This window comes from Phytophthora sojae, assembly GCF_000149755.1.
Source record: "Phytophthora sojae unplaced genomic scaffold PHYSOscaffold_2, whole genome shotgun sequence".
In the NCBI taxonomy this organism is placed as follows: Eukaryota; Oomycota; class Peronosporomycetes; order Peronosporales; family Peronosporaceae; genus Phytophthora; species Phytophthora sojae.
In genome coordinates, this window is record NW_009258116.1 from 791,656 (window position 1) to 812,476 (window position 20,821).

At 54.3% G+C, this 20,821-nt stretch overlaps 4 protein-coding genes across 4 annotated transcripts; 2 read left to right on the forward strand and 2 right to left on the reverse strand.

Moving 5' to 3' along the window:
- Nucleotides 1-82: 82 nt before the first annotated feature.
- PHYSODRAFT_344365 (hypothetical protein) lies at nucleotides 83-3,223 on the reverse strand (the record flags this gene model as incomplete). The annotated part of the gene is made up of 5 exons (XM_009520006.1): nucleotides 3,123-3,223; nucleotides 2,952-2,976; nucleotides 2,481-2,795; nucleotides 1,758-2,362; nucleotides 83-1,607 (listed from the first exon to the last, which is right to left on the reverse strand). Exons 1-5 carry the CDS (start codon nucleotides 3,212-3,214, stop codon nucleotides 83-85), a joined length of 2,562 nt encoding a protein of 853 aa, XP_009518301.1. The 5' UTR covers nucleotides 3,215-3,223.
- Nucleotides 3,224-10,656: 7,433 nt separating this feature from the next.
- Nucleotides 10,657-10,881, reverse strand: PHYSODRAFT_364726 (hypothetical protein; the record flags this gene model as incomplete). The annotated part of the gene is made up of 2 exons (XM_009520007.1): nucleotides 10,657-10,760; nucleotides 10,818-10,881. Coding segments are annotated over 2 exons (168 nt in total), but the record flags the coding sequence as incomplete, so codon positions are not given.
- A 7,021-nt stretch (nucleotides 10,882-17,902) lies between these two features.
- PHYSODRAFT_412332 (hypothetical protein) lies at nucleotides 17,903-18,409 on the forward strand (the record flags this gene model as incomplete). The annotated part of the gene is made up of 2 exons (XM_009520008.1): nucleotides 17,903-18,211; nucleotides 18,287-18,409. Coding segments are annotated over 2 exons (432 nt in total), but the record flags the coding sequence as incomplete, so codon positions are not given.
- A 96-nt stretch (nucleotides 18,410-18,505) lies between these two features.
- PHYSODRAFT_295586 (hypothetical protein) lies at nucleotides 18,506-20,332 on the forward strand (the record flags this gene model as incomplete). The annotated part of the gene is made up of 1 exon (XM_009520009.1): nucleotides 18,506-20,332. One exon carries the CDS (start codon nucleotides 18,506-18,508, stop codon nucleotides 20,330-20,332), a length of 1,827 nt encoding a protein of 608 aa, XP_009518304.1.
- Between the last annotated feature and the right edge of the window lie 489 nt (nucleotides 20,333-20,821).

The window sequence follows — 20,821 nt, forward strand, 5'->3', positions numbered from 1 at the left end:
GAAGGCAAGACCAGCATCGCCACCTTCCAAATGCACGCCCACCGCTCTACCTACATCAACCAACCGGTACCGTCGACCGCTGCTATGGTAGGGCCGCCACGCCCACATACGTCGCGTGCACCTCAACGGTCGGAGACCAACCCAATGCCGACATTTCGTCCAGGTAATCCTCCGCGTCCACGCTCGTCCGCGACCCCGGTGATGGCTGCTGGGGAGCCTGCAACTGCCAGTGAGAAGGCGCAGCACTGCAAACCTCTGCAAATACAGACACGCATCTCTCCTCCTCCCTCCGCCCTCTACCCAGAACCAGTCGCGCTCGTACTCGACGAGCCATCCCCTCTGGAATCTCGTCGCTGCGACTCGAGAGCCAGCACTGTATCGAGGACGTCGGGAGGGAAAACAGCAACAGCTCCAGAGATGCGCCATCGTCTGCGACGCGGCCTTCGTACAGACTGAAGCTGCAGGCGTCGCCTAACACGACGGAGCCAGCCGCGACGCACCAGCCGTTGGGGAACGTCTCGAACTCGTGTACCTGGCCGTCCAACTCCAGCACGGTGTTTGGTATCGTCTCAGGTTCTTGGACACTATCGCACGAGGCGGACCCAATACTGAGACGCGTTCCTTCCAGCGCCACATCCACACTTGCCAGCGTCCGGACGAGTGCGATCACCGTCAGCACAGAGAAGTCGGAAGAAGTGCTGGCGTTGGGCAACGAAGCGAGGAGATCGGCGTTGTTGCTTTCGTCGCCCGGTGTGATGTCCAGAGGGACGATGGAGATCGATGATGGGGCGAGAAACCAGCGCCTCCCCCACTCGTTGGTCGATTGTTTCACTGGGATTGGGGCAGCCACTTCATGTTGGTATCTGGGATCGATCAAGTGAGCTGCCTGCGGTGGTATCATCTGGACCTCTGTGGTGGAGCTCAATGCTAAGGCGGGGGCGTTTGCGCTGGCGGTACTCTCCGGGACCTCCTTGAACTGGTCGTGCGACCATAACTTACCACGGCCTTGTTCTAGCTGCTGTAAGAACGCCCGAAACAACTCGTGCGAAGCTCTTTCCAACGACTCGTCCTTCCGAAGCAACAGCGCAGACGCAGTGCTGCGAAGAAAAGAGTACTTCGGCTCCGCGTACACCAGGGACAGAATGTCGTCCACAAGCGCTGAAAGTGAAACGTGACCAGAGTGTGATTGCTCGCCGAAGTACGAGTTGTTGCTGCTTCTGGCTGCTAGTAGCTGCGTGAATTCTTCAAATATATCGCCGACCAACCGGTCAAATCGTGCGCACGACTCGGGCAATGGGGTGCTCGTAGCGGCCTCGCTGTCCGCTTGAGTGGCCGCCGACAGTATTTGCTGCACCCGCAGTGACGAGAACGCGTCCAGAACCAAGTCGGCGCAAGACCGCAGGACGACTTGCTCACGCAGCGGATTATTTGCCGCCACGCTCTCGGCCACTGAACATCCACGCACAAAGGTCGACAGGGCGAAGACCGAGGCGATCTCCGCCACCAACGTGTGCGCGGTGGTGTCAGCAGTTGCGCCGAGTTGCTCAGTCCGATTCACGGGCGGGATCTTCGCCAGCCATCGGCGCTGGATGCGGAAATCCATCTGACTGAAGTAGAAAGTGAATGTTCTCAACGGTACAGAGCGCAGGAGGAGATGAAGCAGGAGCAACGGCTGCAGCATTTCGATAGTACCGCGTTGTAGAGTATGAGACCGAAGGGAGAGTGGCTCACGACAAACAGGACAAGTGAGGCTCGACTTTAGACCCAGCGGCGGCACTTGTGGCGAATAACGACTTGATCCCCATTCCTCATCTTGCTGCGCATCAGCGCCTTCCTCTGCCTCGCCAGTTTGAACCGAGGTTGAAGTTGCTTCATCGTCCTGGAGAGCTGCCAACTGGATGCGCTTGACTGTGGCAGTTTGAAGTGCGCCGGAGTCTACAGCCAGCGTGGCAGGAGATCCTACTGATTCCCACGACACTTTGGCAGCTTCAGATATCGCCATTGCGTCGATCTCTGCGACGCCTTCTCCATCGTCCGAAAGCAGGCTCCCAGCCGTGCTTTCCTTTTCGGATGCTTGGACGCGTGCAGTTCGGTGCGCAGTATTCTGCCGGCGGTACGAGATCATCGTGAACGCTGGCGACGCCAGACGAGAAACCACAGTGGCTAGGCGCGCGACTGGTAAAGCCGCACTTGCACCTCGACTGTCTTTCTGAGGCCGACTACGCTCAGGCGGTGGGTGAAGTAGGAACACGTACGCAGCCAGCACGTGTTTCATCTCGCGCTGGGCCTTCGTAGACCCGCTCTCGTACCCGTAGTACCACTGCGGATTGCGGTGGTTGTTGAGCACATACAAAATGGTATTCTGCGCGACAGGCAACCAAACAGATCAGCAGGCGAAACAATACGACCCAGCGCCGTCGGTGACAGCAATGATAGTACGAGCTCTCATGCCAAATACATGTACTGCAGTTGGTACGCACCACTGGCAGTTGCTGCTGGTACACGTCGTTGGCTTTCTCAGCGCGCAGCCAGTCGTTCTCAGACTCGGATTGCTGTATGGCACTCCCAGGCAGCGCCACGATGGAGTCGGTGGGCAACGCCGTGACAACCTCCCCCGCGCCCGACACAGCCACCGTGACGGCGGTCTCAAACCGTGCGCACACAATCAAATCCTCGTTCCGCTCGGCTGCGGCTGTTTCATCGGCGGACGCGAACGTGACGAGCAAATGCAGTGAGCACCCGCAGTAGCTGCGCGTGACGTGGTCTGGACAGCAATGCGGGAAGCAGCGCAGCAGCTTTGATAGTACAGTAGTGAAGGACAACCACGAAGGCATGCATCAAAGCGCCACGTTAGATTCACACGGTAGGTATAGTATAATACAGTACAAATACATGAGACGGAAAAATATCTCGACTGGTTCCTATCATCCATGGCATGGGTCTTGCTGTACCTTCGAGCTGCGCTTTTTGTTGCTCCTACCGGGTCATATCATGGCGATGCATATTGACACGATACGTGCGCGCGCGACAGAGCGTTCGAGTTAGCTACACGCGGACGTCACAGAAAGGAGGCCGACCGGCTTTGTGTGCTGACGTCCGACCGGCCAAGATGGAGGACGCACCTGGCGTAGGACGGCGCGAAGAGCTCGTGCTCGTCGTTCCGACAGCCGAGACGCAGGAAGCGGCAGCTCGAGACGTGCACGGAGGTCCTCATGGGGTCCCGTCCGTCACCACGTCTTAGGGTCTCCGTTCGTCCACCCTGAGCCGCGGAGCAAAACAGATTGTTGATGGAGACGCACAAAAAGTCGGAGCGTCGCGCACAGATAGATCATGTCACTTGAAGAAAGTATGCTCTTTTGCTACGACCCTTTTCATCTGGAATTTTGCGATAAAGTCGACAGCGACAGACTTGTAGTGTAACAAAGTCAACACAACGGAGGACAGCTGACAGTCACCATAACGTTGTTCTCCTGCAACGCGTTTCGCTAAGGACGGTCGATCGGGTGGCTGCCAACTTCTGCAGGGGGGACTTGTCAACGAAGCTGTAGAGTGTATTTCCGAGGGTGATGATAGAAACTCCGTAAACCCCGCTTTATACTGAGATATTGTATCGCATCCCTACATGACAAACATATCGGCCAAACGTGCGCTGAATTGCTGTACAGTATTCCAGTTGTCTACTTGGCATAAACTCAAATAGATTACTATTGCACGGTGCAATTTGCACCCCCGCGCGACGCTGAAAAAAAAAGGGGAAACACGATAGGAAACTTAGACAAATGTATGTGAGCAAGTTAAACGTGATTTGAATCGCTCCTACCAATATCTATGACGAACGGGAATGGAACAGAATACCTACAAGCCACCATCCTGTTCCTGCTTACATAAGCAAGATTTACAACTGTAGCTAACATCGTTCGAGCAACATTATATGAACATTGGACGGTGTGGAAAATTGAAATGTTTCAGTACGTTGGTGAGGCCAACTACGCTTTTCAGTTGGGGATATATGTTCTGAATGGATGAAACGCGAGTTCGGTTGTCCGCACACTTCGACATTGAGACCGCAATGTCGGGATTTCTGCACCAAATGGTAGGTATGTGATGTGCCAACCTGCCAATGGGCCACACAACAATTTCACAGGCATTTCTCGCGCTTAAAAATGCAATTCAACGAGCACGAGGTGTTATCTTCTAAGTGGAAAGCGTTTCCGTTCTAGGAGACTGTTGAACATGCTTCTCGCCATCCAGAGGCGTACTGAGGGCCCACCTGCGGGAATCTAGAATGAGCTCCCACGTTTAAGCCAATTAGTTTCAACGAAACACACCAAAAACTCGGTATAAACCTCAACTATCTGTTGGTGTGAGTATGATCGATGCATCCACCCTTGCTGATTTGGATTGTAGAACTTTGCTCCAAGACTGCCAGCTCTGTTCGCAGACTTGAAGCATTAGTCTTGCAAGGGGCTGATACGCTTCGCTGCTTTCCTGGTTACTCACCGGTCCCAACATGTCTTCGCAGCCACAACCCGGGTCGTTGCTGCCGTCTTGGACGTCGCTCAAGGCCGGAAACATCAGACACCTGGACGCCGCCGAAGCTTAACAGCACCTCCGTTTGCGCGTTCGTCAATCAGCTTGTGCCCACAGTGATGTCCTTGTTGCTGATACGCTCTGCCATTTCCTCCTCGACCACCGTGTCAGTCCACATGCCCATTCTGCGACAGCCCGACGTGTTCCCCACCAGACAACAGTCAAATCGATACACGCGCAACCGGTACACAAGGCATTTCCCGGTGCTTGACATCCACAGCTCCAGCCCACGATCCTTCCTCATGCAAGCGAAAATACGCACGAACCAAGTAGGAGTCGCTGCAAGCCAAGCGCGAAGAGTGAAGCCACCACAAAACAACTGCGGCGACTTCAAGCTCGACCGGTATGCCTCTTGCCTTGTGTCGACAGCATTACCGGTATGAGGACACCCAGCACGAGCAGCTTACTTTTAGGTAACTGGGCTGTCCACCACCGAATGCCCAGTTCACCGCCTCAGCATGGCCGCCAACAACTTGGCTACATGTGACGCCCTCCGCCGTTAATTAATGGAGCGTGTCAGTCTCTAGAGAAGCTGCATGCGTACATGTAGTCTGCGACGTCCGGTTAAACGCCGGTGGGCCCGCTTGGGCACGAGATCTACAGTGCGCGTAAGGCTGGAGGCAGGGACATAACCAGAGCCTTTTTCTAAGGGGGGCATGGAGGCAAACGTTAGGGCCTAGTTACGCCCCAGCCTGGAGGGAGGAGCGAGGGTCCTTGCGGCGTCGTCGAGAAACTTGAGTTCTGTGATTTGCAATTTGGTCGGATACATTCCTACAAATCAAAAATTGGTCGGTCACTATTAAAACTCCAAATCAAATCCACTACCTAATCTGCAAAAATTGGTCGGCCCAATATCAAATCCTGACACGCCGACCTACGACGGCTCCACTGTAGCCTATAGTAAACGCGCCTATGGACTCGTTCATTGACACGCGTGATTCAAGGGCGTGGCCCCTGTGGGGCCACTCCCATGAATATCGCGCGTGCCGCAGTTCACTTTCTGAAGCTGGTGCATGGGTCTGTTGACGTGCATTTCCTGCCTCAGTCTGTCTTGCTGAAAGTTGCCGTTGAACCTGCTCGGTCGACATCCTCTGGCTGATGTAGCACGAAGGTTGCGCCAGGTTACGCTTACGCGTCCAATTAATCCGTTGGGAGCTGTCCACCCCCTCATTCTTCGGGTGTTCACAGTATAAATCGTAATTTGAGTATGGGGGATACCATGGATTGGTGTCGGATTTCTGCGTCGTTGTCTGTACCGGTAATGTGTTCGAACGACGTTGTCTGGATAAACACGACTGGAGTGATTCCCGCAGCCATTTCCTAGATCATATCCTAAGGGCCTAGTTCTAACCGCGTGCCATTCGTGCCATGCCATGTCCATTTTCATTGGCCAAGAGCTCCTAAGGTTTAGGTCACTGGTGCCATGAAAGTGCCGTGCATGGCACGCTTTGGTGCCATGGCAATTGGTCGTGCCCTGTGTCATAATGGAGAAATTGTTTGCGACGTGCATCAAAACTTCGCTATGCTGGCATATACTGGTTCATACATCCATTAGAAACCCATATAACTCGCTTTCGGTCGACTGGGTGCTAAATTGTGCGTGTATATCACCAATTCATCTTGCCAAGGCCAGTGATTCCTAATAATATACGGTGGTTTCAATAATTGCCATAACTCCCCTCATAATAATTGGGGACGAAGTCCCCCCTAGTCTCTTATATACACTCCTCTTTACTTTTTACATTATTTCTGCGAATGGGTTAGGGTCACAATTTAGAATCGCTCACACGGGGACCAAAAAATGAAAAAATACCTCGGTTAAACAACATTTGGATGCTTATCGGAAGGTGGTATCGGCACGGATTTTTCTGAGCTGAACCGACGTCACTATCTTTAGATGCCATAAAACCAGAGGGTCGAAGTTATGAAACAGCAAATTCGACTGTTAGTATGGAGGACATCAGAAATAGACTTAAACGTGACATTTTACCCTTATTTGGACCCGCTTAGGACCCTTTATTAAGCCTATTTGCCTTTCAAACCTTATGCTGTCGTAAGAAGGATCGCTCTGCGGCCGTTGGTAAGAAGTCTGCGGCCCTTCGGGATCGCTTGACCAGCGCACAGCAGAGAGCCCAAGCATCAACAAGCAGAGCCTCAAGGAAGCGCCAACGCTACGCCAAGTAGCAAGCAGCTTTGCATGCTGAGGACCGGGTACTGTCAAGCAGCAACTTCTCTAAATTACATTGAAGGCTATGCGCGGATGACGAGCTGGACGATGAGCTGGGGCGTACGAGCCGGAGTCCGTGTCGGTGCTTCTTGGTAGCAACAATGGCTCTCTTCTGGCCCGTTCGAGCTCGCCTGCTACTTCGCTATAAAGAAATCAGACAGCTCCAAGTCCTTCCTGCACGCAAAAGGCACCGATTATTTGCTCCTTTCTAGTCTGCGTTAATTCACGCATTCATTGCGTTGCTCATGAAAAGATGTTCGACTAAGCAAATGCATTAGTCCACTCAATTACAGTTCTGTTGGGCCGATCTCGGGCGTCACAGCTCTGCTTTGATACCCTACATGCATGTGTGATGGTACGATATCGGGCTCAACTGCATTATTTTGAGCTAGTTTTCGTTCATTATATATGTTTCCTTATTGCGCTCAACGTGCATGAGGTTATCTACCTACGCGTGCAGACTAACAACTTTGAACAGCCGTGCATGTCATAGTCGCGGCAGCAACATTGGCCATTGCGGCTGGGTGTAGATGACATCTGGAGGAAGAATTTCAACATGGATCGCGAAAGATTACTGGAATAAGTCGCTCGTATTTTCACTCTGAAAATGAACACACCACGAAATTGAAACATCGAAAGTTAACCCCTTATTCCCTTTTCGTTGTGCCAGTGTGCACATTCTGCTATTACACTTACCTAAGTAAGTAAAATACAAGTGTTCTGGCATTCGAACCACAGGTCAGGTGTACAGACAACGACGGAAAAACCCAGGATCACTGAATGCCATAGCCCATAGTAAAATGCAATGAAATCCCCGTCCGTTTCCACTGTAAAAACACTTTTGACCGACATAAAATACACAACAATGTTCATAAAACACACAACAATCCATATAAAGTACACGAAAACATGTGCTATACAAAGACCAAGTCTACTGGTCAAATCTGATTCGCTGACACGACGCTGTTGTACACTGCACGACTTTGCCCTCCGGATTTTAGTGTCGCCCGGATTTATCCGTCGTTGTCTGTATCAGTCTACCGTTAATAACAACGTATGAATGGTACTTATGTTGTTTGCAAAATAGCCAGCAAATCGGGGAGCGTGAAAGGGGAAATAAAGCGCTAGAATTTGCAAGCGGATTTGTACTTGTTCATGAGTCTTCGGGAGCGCCGCCAATAGATGCACATGGACGAGGAGAACGTGTGGACACATCCGCCGATGACTCGGAGGATCCGACGGCGACGGGAGAGCCGGCGGCAGTCGGGCTCTGGATATACCAATGGCTGGTCAGGGAGACTCAAGTATACTGAGATCAAGTCAATCGGAACCCGCGAGTAATCCGTCTGATGAGAGGCACCAACGAGCACAAGGAGAACAAGAAGGAAAGCAGGAGGGGAAGACTAGATAGTAGTTTGAGAGACGATAACATTTAATCTCACTTCGGAATTTGCCCCCTCAACCACAAGCTAAAAACCAACAGGTTAACAGCCGCAACAAGCTCAAGCCCTCCCCGACGACCGACATGACGACGTCCAGCAAGAAGGCCGAAGTCATCCTGGGAAGCGACAATTACTTCCACTGGGAGTTCACGATGCGTATGACGCTCGCGAGGAAGGGGCTGCTGGCGCACGTCCAAGTGGTGAAGGACCCTACGGAGATGACGGAGGCCTGGATGCTCAACGACATGAAGGCGCTCGGTCTGATCGCTCAAGGCGTGGCTGTGGAACACCACACGAAGATTCGGTCGGCGACGTCGGCTATCCAAGCCTGGAATATTCTACGCGAGTTCTACAACCGGACCACGATGCATAATCGGGTCACGATGACTCGTCGGCTCCATGAGTTCAAGATGGAGGACGGTGCGACGATGGCGAAGCACCTGGACAAGTTCGACGAGCTCATCGTGGGCCTCCAGACGCTTGGAGAGCCGCTCGATGACTCCCGACAACTCGTCATCCTGCTGAGCAGCTTGCCGGTGGAGTACGAGTTGATCGCATCCATCGTCGAGAACTCGAAGGACGTGACCCTCATCGAGGTGAAGGAGAAGCTGCTCAAGGAGTACGAGCGGCAGGAGAAGAAGGAGACCTCGGAGCGCGCGTTGAAGGCTACCTCGTTCGGAGGTAGGGGCCAGAACGGGAAGTTCGGCAAGGGCGGCAAGGGCGGCAAGGCATTCGGCCGCAAGCGCAACGGCGGACGAAAGGTCCGTGGCTTCAAGGGCAAGTGCTTCAACTGTGACCAATTGGGCCACATGAAGCGGGACTGCCCGGAAAAAGCAAATGGAGACACCGCCGAAGACTCGGTGTTCGCTGTGGCGGAGAATCCATCAGCGGGTTGGCTGATCGATAGTGGGGCGACGGCTCACATGACGCCTCACCGCGATGACTTGTTCGAGTACGACGAGTCGTCGGCGGACATGTATGCGACAATCGCGGACGGGAAGAAGATCCGCGTGGCTGGGAAAGGGTCGGTGCGCCTAACGGGCATCGACGGCAAGCGCATCAAGATGGTGGAGGTGCTCCACATCCCCGGACTCGACCGGCGACTACTCTCGGTTGGGAGGTTGGCTGAACGCGGCATCAGTGTCGAGTTCCAGCGGAAGTCGTGCGTCATCTGGGACAAGACGAAGGCGATCGCTTCGGGGAAGAAGGTCGGCAAGGCGTACTTGCTGGACTGCCAGCAGGACATGGCGTACTACACCGAGTACTCGGGAGTCGACGGAAAGTGGGAGCCATGGCACGCTCGTATGGGACACTTGAACGGAGACGCTATGGCGAAGACCCGCGAGGCGACGGACGGGATCCCGACGACTCAACAGCAGACGAAGACCCTGTGCGGAGGATGCATGAAGGGCAAGCAGACGGTCGCACATTTCCCGTCGCGGTCGACGTCGGCGACGACTCGACCGCTGGAACTGGTTCATACGGACGTAATGTGTCCTATGAAGACGAAGCCCAAGGGCGGAGCGAGGTATGTGCTCACCTTTGTCGACGACTACTCGCGACACGTCGTGGCGTACTTCTTGACCAAGAAGAGCGAGGTCGTGACCAAGTTCAAGTCGTTCATGAAGCTGTACGAGAACCAGTGGGGGCAGCGCATTAAATGCCTGCGCTCGAAAAATAGCACTGAGTTCGTGAACACGCCGATGACTGAGATCTGCCGGGTGAACGGGATTATGCATCAGAAGACGGTCCCGTATAGCCCCCAGCAGAATGGCGTGGCGGAGCGGATGAACCGCACGATCATGGAGAAGGCTCGAAGCATACTACACTACAAAGGCGTGGCTTCGATATGGTGGGCAGAGGCGGTCAGCACTGGTGTCTACCTGATCAACCGGTCGACGGACAGCATGCACCTGGCCAAGACTCCGTACGAGTTGACGTTCAGAGGAAATGCAGGCGAAGCCCTACCGAGCCCTCATTGGCTGTTTGTTGTACATTACAACGTGCACCAGACCTGATGTGGCGTACATCGTGACCCAGTTGTCGCGCTTCCTCGAGAACCCCGGGCAGCAGCACTGGAAGGCTGCCATCCGCGTGCTTAGGTACCTGAAGAGCACCCGAGACATCGGCATCGCCTACAATGGGAACGCGAAGAAGGTCGAGGTGACGGCGTACACCGACGCCGACTAGGGCAGCAATCTCGACGACCGACGCTCGGTGTCGGGCATCTTGGTGATGATTAGCGGGGCGCAGGTGGTCTTCAAGTCGAAGTACCAACGCACGGTGGCGCTCAGCTCGGCGGAGGCCGAGTACATGGCGCTGAGCCTGTGCACGCAGGAGGTGCTGTGGACCCGCGCCATGCTCAAGGACATGGGTCACAAGCAAGTTGGAGCTACCCAAGTTCTTCGGAAGATTGAGCGTGTACGCAAGGCCTTTCTTGGCCACAAACTTGAAAGGTCCGATGAAGCGCGGGCGCAACTTCATCTTGAAGACGGCTGACACTGCATGTGTAGGTAGGTTCTTAACGTTAAGCAGCACCAGGTCCCCGACCTCATAACTTTCAACATTGCCTCTGCCTCTGGCATCTGCATGTTCCTTTTGCTTGTCTTGGCTTTCAGCCATTGCGTCACGCGCATGTCGTAAGACACTCAGACGCGTCGTAAGAAAGCGTCAACCTGTTTACGAACAGTAGCCGGGCTGACATCGGCTAGCCGATCAGCTAAGTCGGCTTCTCCTCCCCCACCAAGCCCGAGCCCACCACGTGGTGGCGTCAGCGGGACGCGGGGATGAGACAAGCTGTTCACGTAGAACGGCGCGTAGCCTGTCGAGGCGTGCACGGCGTTGTTCAACGCAAACTCAACGAGTGGCAGCATGGCGCTCCAGCGCTTCGGCGTCTCAGCGCAAATGCTGCGGAGCACGTCCTCGACGACGTGATTCACGCGCTCTGTCTGACCATCGGTCTGCGGATGGTCCGCCGTGGACATGTCCAGCTTGGCGCCAAGCACCGCAAAGACCGCGCTCCAGAAGTTACCCGTGAAGCGGGGGTCTCGGTCCGAGACAATCGACTCAGGGAGTCCGTGTTGTCGAAACACTCGGTCCAAGAACAGCGTTGCTGTACCTTTACCATCGATGGTGTCCGGCACAGCCGCAATGTGAGCCATCTTGCTCAGTCGGTCCACGAAGACCACGACTCCAGTGTTGCCCGCCGCGTCCGCCGGCAGGCCAAACACAACGTCCATACTCATGGATTGATAGCAGCTCGAAGGGACAGGCAAACTCGCCAACGGCGCTGCAGCATGAGGTGAAGACTTCACGCGCTGACACGTCTCGCACGTGCGCACATAAGTGCTCGTCCACTTGTACAGCTTCGGCCACCAGTATTGGGTGCTCACCGGGCTGTAGGTCTTCTCACGGCCAAGATGGCCGGCCAGCGGCGTGTCGTGTGCCTCATAGAGGATGCGGTACTTCAGATCCTCATCATGAGGGATGACCACGCGGGGCGTATCCTCGGGGCCAGTGTTGTAGAACAACAGGCCACGATCGAGGGAATAGCGGTGTAGCCGCGCGCGCAGCCGCGCTGACAATTCCATGTCCGAGTCTTGAAGCTCCTTGCTTCCCAGAGCCTTCAGCAACGCGACACAGGTGTCGTCCTTGGCATAAGCCGTTCGGATCAAATCTGGTAATGACGAAGTCACGGTCGTTACATGAGCCAACTCAGAATCCGGCCTGCGCGACAGCGCGTCCGCAAGGACATTCTGCCTGCCAGGCTTGTACTTCACCTCGAAGTTGTACTCCACGAAGAAGGACAGCCAACGGGCCATCCTTTGCGAGAGGTGAGGCGACTGAGTCGCAGTGCATAACGACGCATAATCCGTGTAAATCACGAACGGCTGAGAGCCCAACAGGTGCACCCTGAACTTGACGAGCGCATACTTCATCGCAAGTAGCTCTTTGTCATGGACAGGATAGTTCTTCTCCGCAGCCTTCAGCTGGCGAGATTCGAACGCCACCACGCGCTCGCGCCCCTCGGCGTCTGCTTGCAGCGGTGCACAGCCGATGGCAAAGTCCGAGGCGTCACAGACGACACTAAACGGACGAGCGGGGTCTGGCAAAGCCAGAATAGGCGCGTGAAGGAGACTGTCCTTAATGGCCGCGAACGCATCTTGATGCTCGGTGTCCCAACACCACTCCGCATCCTTCTTCAGGAGATTGGAGAGTGGCTGAGCCATCTCAGCGTAGTTCTTGCTGTCCTTGTGCAAGTAATTGGCCATGCCAAGCCACTTGCGAAGATCCTTCTGGTTCTTGGGAACCGGCCAGTCAACAATGGTCTTGACCTTGACCGGGTCGGCCCTCAGGCCACGCTTTCCAATGAAGCACCCTAAGAAGGGGAACTCTTCCGCTCCGAAGATGCATTTGTCAATGTTGGCATACAACTTGTTTTCATGCATGCATTCGAGCACAGCACGCAGGTGCTCCACATGGTTCTCCATATCAGTCTTTCCGTGCTCAGCACGACTGTGGACAAAGATGTCATCGAAGTACGTTTGTGCGTACGCCCGATGGGGCCTGAGGAGCTGCGTCACAAGACGATTAAACGTCGCTGGCGCGTTCGAAAGCCCTTGGGGCATCACCAACCACTCCCAGAGCATGCCCCTCGGAGTACTCACCGCAGTGAGAGGAATGTTTCTCGTCCTCATGAGCAATTGGTAATATCCATCGACCAAGTCGAGCGCACTGTACATCGTACATCCTGTCATGTTGTTCTGAAGAACATCCTTCCGAGGAATCGGCGTCTACGCCGGAATGGTAGTGGCGTTCAGCTTGCTGAAAGCATGCACGATACGCCACTTGACATTCGGCTTTCTGACACAGAACGTCGGCGTAGAGTGTGGAGATTTACTCTCACGCACCATGCCCGCCTCGTGCTTCGCACGGAAGAACGCGTCAATGACGTCACACTGCTCCTTCGGCAAGGGCCACTGCCTCGTCGCGCAGTACTTCGTTCCCGGAACGAGATCGATTTCGTGTCAAACACCTCGATCCGGAGGTAGCCCCGAGGGCGGCTCCTTCGAGACCACGTCCTGGTAATCCCTTACCACTTGATACAAGGGATCCGACGGGTCCTTCAGGATCGCCGATCCGCTCCGCGCATTCAGCGCCTTCTTGGTGTCTACCAGGACAGCTTCATCCAGAAGCGAGGACGAGTTCAACTCTTCTTCGGGTCATATGACCACTACCTCAGCCAAGTCTCCAGCCTTCAAGGCTTCGCCGAACTCGGCCAAGGACATCTCACCCAGCTCCAGGAGAGCAGACAGTGAGGGCAAGTCGTCGAGGTTGATACCTCCGTCGACGTCGCCCGTCACTCCATTCACGAGTGTATAGAGCTGCTCGCTCTCGCGTGGAGCCTCACCGCTCGACACGCCCTTCTCGACTCGTGAGATCGCAGACGCCTTGCGTCTCGCAGCCAGCGCTTTGTGGCGCTGCCTCCCCTTCATGGACACCGTCCGCCCTGAAGAGCTCCGTGATTTCGCGTGCGTCTTGACGCCAGGTGTCACCACCTCGTTCAGCTCCAGGGGAGCTCCAGTGTCTTTACCGACACTCAGCGAAGAGCTGCACGATCCGCAGCCTCCACTCAGTGGATTACGTGCCACTCCACGATCTTCATCCGGGCAAAGCCCATGGCTCCTCGGCATCGTGCCGACCGTGCCGTCGCTGGCACGCAGCAGGGCGTCGCCCTCAGACGCACACCCGCTCAGCGGAATTCGTGCCGCTCCACCTGCCGTCCGCGAGCCACGCTCGGAACGCTCGTTCTCGACACACTCAGTGTCCACCAACTCGGAAACTCCGATGTCCAGCACATTGACCGACTCGGTCCAGTGCTCGCGCCAGAAGCGCTCCTGCTTCCTAGCAGAGGTGGGTTCATGACTCGCCAATGCTCCGCCAGGAGAGAAGTGCGTAGCACCAAGCGTCTTCGACCTCCAATCGATCCAAGGCTCGTGGCGTTCCTGCCACGCCATACCAAGGATGAGATCATATCTCGAATCGAGGTCTAAGACCAGACAGCGTTCCACGCTATCAAAATCGAAAAACTTCACGCCCAGGTCCACAGGGACCTTAGGCACCGTGACACGAGTGCCCGTCGCGAGACGAACAGTGACGATGTCACTCCCGCGCGCTACCAGCGCCTCAGCATAAAGCTGACTTCCGTCCATCGTAGAACGCCGGGCGTAGTTACCCGACGCTCCCGAATCGATCAAAATCGTCCATGGCTTCGTGAAGCCCTTCACCCAAGCTTGGACAACTAGCAAGCCCGGCTTGCATACACGTTCCGTGTTAGAGAGTACGGCTCTCTTCGGGGCTAAGTCCTGTCGACCTCCACCTCGCGGAGGCTCAATAGAACTTAGTTCTTCCCCAGTAGGCCGCCCCGCACCTACTGGGACTTCTCGTTTCCCCGAGACAAACCAGAGCCCTGGCTCGAACTCGAAGAGCGGCGTGACGAAGCCTGGCGCTGATGGCGCAGCGGACACCCAGCACGAAGGTGGCGGGTGTCACCACAGATGAAGCATCTGCGGATATCGCGACGCTGCTCAACAGCACGAAGCTCGGCTTCTTCGTCTTCAGCATAGCTGAGGTCCATGGGTTCCGGACCACTCGACGCGCTAGCATAAGACGCATTCCACCCAAGTCTCGACGACTTAAAGTTGTGCTCCGCATTCAATGCGACGCTCACAGCCTCTTCAAAAGAGCTCGGGTGGGTTCGGAACACCTCCGTTCTGGCAACGCCAGTGCGGAGGCCCTCCATGAACACCGTAACGGTGACTGCTTCCGGCAGGGGGTCCGCAGACATACCAGCAATGAGAGTTCTCAACTCTTGGACATAGTCCATCAACTCCTTCTTGCTCTGCCTGGTCGCCAGGAAGCGTGAGCGCACGCGATACACATCGTTAGGCGGAGCAAACACTCGCGATAATTGCTGTTTCAGTTGGTCCCACGTCGGGAAGGCCACGTCAACCGACGTTCCGGACGTTAGTGCCCACTCTCTCGCTCGCCCACCGAGCTTCGAGATAGCTAGTGCCACGCGCTGCGGCTCCGTCCGGAGTAGAGCTGAGCTCATAGCCATCTCAACCTCACGGGTCCAAAGCATCAAGCTTCCACCCTCTTTGCCTTCGAAGGTCTTCACGCTCAACATGAGCGGCTTCGGTCTTGTGCCCGCTTCGGACGACGAAGGGGGCGCTTGGGGCGCCGCGGCAGTTGAGATCCTCTGCTGGAGGTGCTCTAGCCGAGCATTCTCGTAGCTTGAAAACGCCTCGAGACGCGCGTTCACCGCGTCGGGGCCTTGCTGCGCAAGTTGCGTCACGCCCTCCGGGCCCAGCAAGGACATAAGCTTTTTAAGCGCATCCTGCTGGTTCGGGGGCAAGTGAGCGAACTGCTCCATTCTCCACAGAGGTCAGTCTATACAGACTCAGGTGTCGGATTGACTACAAGTGCTACCAAGTGCAGCGGGGCTGCCGTAGCTTTGCGTCAGAGGAAGCTTAACAGACTCGCAGAGTCTCAGCTTAAGATCGCCCGTTCTAATACCAGAACGTACGAGTCCGTACACCCTACGGACTCCAAGAGTCAACCCTAGACTCTTCAGTGTAAATCTCAAACTGAATGTATTTCCCTTTATTGCGGCAAAGCCGCCTACGGTGTAAATGTATCCGGTTCACTATCTAGCATAGTGAGCCCTAGTCATAATCAGTGGCTCTGAAGCCATGTACTGATTATCCTATTGATGTAGGTTAGACAGTGTGTAGCCACTTCTTAACCCTTCGGGTAACTCTCGTGTAACCCCGTTACAGATGGCCTATTAAGTGTACTTTCATAAATTTTCAATATAGGATGGATACTTCAACGCGTGCGCTACACTCACGGCTTCATGCGACACCGAATAATCCTGTGCCGGCTGCGTAGCAGCATACCTTACGGTACACATGCTATCTCAGTAAAATACGAAATAAGAAGTCGCTGAGGCCGATTCCAAAATACTTGACATTTGTATTCAACCCATATGGTAAACCGACCCGAATCGGCAAAATTAGCCAGAATTTACAATATAAAAGCTGTCACTAGACCGGCATCACCACGCTGCTACTCGGGGAAATCTGACGATCGATTTTGCTTACAGTAAAGTTACATGCACCTGGTTTTGCCCTTATCGCAAATGTATCTTCGTCCCGACATAAATATCTGTTTTAAGTTGGCCCAACTCACGGGTGCAGCCTATGTTGCTGGAGTTGCAGTCCAGCCCACCCAATCGATAATATAATAACCACAGAGGAAGAAAAACAAATTTGAATAACAGGATGGAGTTTGATCGATGTGCTGGCTATGGGAAACCTAAATCGAACCTTACTGCTGAGGCACCCGGTAGTTGCGGGCAAAACGTCATCGCCAACTGGTTCAGGGAAGCCCAGGCGGCGTAAAACGGTCTTGATATCGTCGCTTTCGAGATTAAACTCGGGTGATCGGTGAAAGAGGTGCTGGCAATGTTGTCGAAGCGAACAGCTCAAGCGGGAGATGTGTGGGCTAACCACACGTACACCATGGAAGTATATATCATTGCGGAGACGTCAACAGCTATACCACAGAGACTATAATACATGTAGGCCTCAACAAGCTGTTGCTAGGCTCTGTTGACCTCCTATGCAACGCACAGACTTTCGCGGTCTCAGCTGAGTTCTCTACCTCACGTCTGTGATGTAGTCGGGCCAAATATTTGTGCATCCAACCCTTTCCCCCAAATTGTGATACACAAAACTATTTACACAAGTTGATGCCGGGGCTTGCCGACGCCCTAGAAAACCACGTCGGATTGGAACCAATTCTTTTATCTGCGGTAGCTTACTCAGTACGCTGTTTCCTGCTTGCCGTACCATGGTATATCAGGTGTACTTAAGTTCAGTAGGGGTATTAATATATACGCTTTTTAAAACGTGCGTATTATTAACAAAATGCCAAACCGAGTCTCACGATTCTACCGGCTAGCAGCTTGCTGACTCAGCACAGATACTGAAGAGTACTATGCAAACTCAAATCCCACGGATTGACGTGCTGTACATGTATTAATAAACCCGCGCAAAACAAATTTAGTCCGGATTTTTTGCTGGGCTCTTTTATCCGCCTTTGCGTAACGGATAGACACAGGTCTGGCAGAAAAAGACCCCCGACGCCAACGCTGAGACGCTTCATAGTGTAACTGTCCCTCCCTCGGAGCTTTGGATCGATCGATCGATCGACCGATGGCGGCAAGCTTCCACGTCGCGTGCTGCTCCTTCCTGCGTTTGAGTTGCCGCAGCGACCACGAGCTGTTCTCGTCTTCCTACGTCAGGTACGGCGCTCCCCCACTCGCAGTGTGTGCAATGCTGCCGCCCGCCTGGAGTGAGCATGGCGCTCTCGATCTTTTGGTCTCTGATATCTTGTGTCGCTGTTCTATTTTGGTCTTCACTTTGACTGCAGGAGCAACAAGAAGCGCAGTTCCAAGGTTGGTATATTGGTGCCACCTAAATCTGATAACGCTGTCGGCTACAGGAGCATTTGGGCTCTTTTTGCGAGTGCACAGAACTGATATGTGAGTGATTGCCTTGCTTCCTAGTTGCTGCGCTGCTTCCCTCATTGCTGCCCGGACCACGCACCCAGAAGCTACTGTGGATGTTCACTGCACGTTTTGGTCACTTTTGAGTCTGTGGAGGATGCTGTCACCGCGGACCAGAATGAAGACCTCGTCGTGTGTGCTCGGTTCGAGTCCACGGCCAATGGAGCCACTTCGCGTGCTGGTGATGTCGTGAGTGCATTGCAACCGGATGACATTGTGGCGCTGCCCAGTAGCGCTCTATTACCGTCAGGGGATACAGAGAGTGACTGGGTTCGAGCTGAAAAGGCGGGCGACAGCTACCAGCAAAAATTTCCAGAGGTGAGGACTATATGAGCAGGCAGACAGAACTTTGTCACCACAGCACTAACTGGTTTCCTATGATTCGTGCTGCAGAATGCCATTCTCTACGTGCTGAACAACCACCGCAATCCACAATGGTATTACGGCTATGACAGCGGCTCCACCAAGACGCAGCGCGAGATGAAGCACGTGCTGGCTGTGTACGCACTCGTGCTGCACCCGCTTTCAGATCGCCGTAGCACTCGTGGGGCTTCGTTGCCCATAGCTCGGCTTGGAACGGTAATCGCTCGTCACCCGTCGCCGTCGTTTACGATGGTTTCTTACCGTCGCCAGAGCAACGTTTGTCGTCGAAAGCGGGAGAATGCACAAGACCTAGGCGCGACACAAGCCTTGGATGAGAACGCAGAAGGACCTACAGGTGGCGCTGCTACAGACGAAAGAGAGCCGTCTGCGTCGCAGTCAGAGGATATCGATAGAGCTGGGTTCGCGACGGCGCAAGCTCTTAGGAGCATGGTTCCCGAACGGGCTACTAGTCATCTACAAGTTGACGCCGAATGTGACGGAGCAGTGACGTTCCAGGCCGATTCCAGAGCTTTTGATGAGTTGGGCGCCGCTGATGATGATGAAGCTGGGAATCCTTTTTCGTCTATTCCACCGTTGGGTCAAGAATCGCCTTGCTGCCACTTTTGTTTGGGCCCTCTGTTGGAACCCCCGCATGCCCGCCAAGATACGATGGAACGTCTACAACTGATGCTGCTTGTGCTGCTCTTTATGAGAAGTACGCCACTGGGCGATTTCTCGTTTCACTTCAGTAAGATGGATTCGCAAATTCGTCGTAATTGGTTATCCAATCTTTCACAGTTTGAGCAGTTACGCCAGGGCGAGGAATCCTCGGCGCACGAGTTGCTGACTCACATCAGGTCATCATTTTCGTTGGCGTATTTCGTATCCAAGCGATCGCATTCCGACGTTGGACATTCTGGACGCGAGCAAGCGGTGTTACGGTCGTGTGCCAATCTACTGTTCGACGCGTTCTCCTCTACCCGAGTGCAGCAGATTCTAGAGTCGGCAAGCGTGACTCAAGTCGATGAGAGGGGACAGGAGCGCACAGTTCCCGGGTCATGTGAGCATTTCGGCCATTTAATCGCGGATCTGTTTGATGAACTCACGAGTCTTCTGGATAATCGCTCTGACCCTCGAGCTGCTGCGCTCTCGCGTGATGATATAAATTATGGGCACTCCACCATTCCGCACATTGTGGATGATATCCTATCACTGGTATACGCAGCCCCCAAGTATCGGTCACTACGTACCACAACGTCAGCCCTGCTGCTTCGTAAAAATGACGCCTTGGAGACTGCAGCCCGCAGGTTGTTCCGAGCGTGTGAGCTTCAGCAGGCGTGGAATTCATCCATCCAACGTCTTGATCGGTGCTCCGACTCAACTCCAGCAGACCACGCGCGGGACCAGCCAGATGTCCAGCAGGAAAAAGCTGTCCATAACTTGCCAACCCCTTCGAATGATAAGTGGACCGGTCGGTGGTTCTTGGAGCCGACATCGATCTCGATTACGCCTGTTTCTTCGCAGATGGGCGCCGACTATGGTAGTGCGATGACTCTAGCTACCGGTCCCTCCCTGTTGTCGGTCTTGGGACTGATTCGCATCTTTGCCAGCATTGACCTGGCTCTCGAGAATCTACAGCTTTCCGTGGGGTCATCGATAAGGGGCACAGGTCGGAAGCGGGCGGTGTTCGTATTGGATGGGCAAGCGCACCCGATAAAAACCTTGCCGAATGATGTGGTGGTGGCGGCAGGAGTGGCGCTGTTTGGCGATTGCTGGGGACTCAACGAATACCAGGGCCGCGTATCGGACGATAGAATATCTATAGATCTGCTTCTGTTGGTCAAGACTTCGAGTCGGCACTCGGACAGAATTGGTGCTTCGTCGTTTGACCAACGAGTGTATTTGCATGTGGCGCTTGAAGATGAGCGCGACGGCGAAAAGGGTTTCTCCGTTTCTGCCGAAATAACGACTGAGTGGGGCACACCTTCTCGCCAGCACTCCAGACTGTCAAACGTACATGGCTTATCGTGCTCATCAACGCTCAAAGCGCACTCGGTATTTGTGGGGACGGCATAATTTATCTATGTGGTGATGAGATGATCCCATGGAGATTGCTGGTGCTGAGTCGGACTATAATACGCAGTGCTGCTCTAGTTTCGCATCCTTACAGCCCAGAGTTACCGCATTTTTGTTCATTTGAGACTCAACTCGAGCGTGAGCCAATCTGCTATGCGCGATTTCCCGGCAGATGATCCGACTCGACCAGCTGAAGATCTTTGGAGTTTTTTCTTCGTGGACCGTTTAATCACGAGAAAGCGCCGAACAGCTTACGCGCAATTTTGGACCTAGCCAAGATCTCTGCGGGGGGGGGGGGGCAACATGCATCGTGGGTATGCGTTCGGGATACTACGGGCTGCATGGAGTAGATGCATTTGGCGCACAGCTTTTGACTGCGTGTGGGGCTAGAGCGTGGCAGGCTGGTGAGTAGAACACTTTCTACTGATATGAACTGCAGCTCTACAAGGTGACAAGCTCGCGCAAGATAAGTACTTACCAATACCTTGG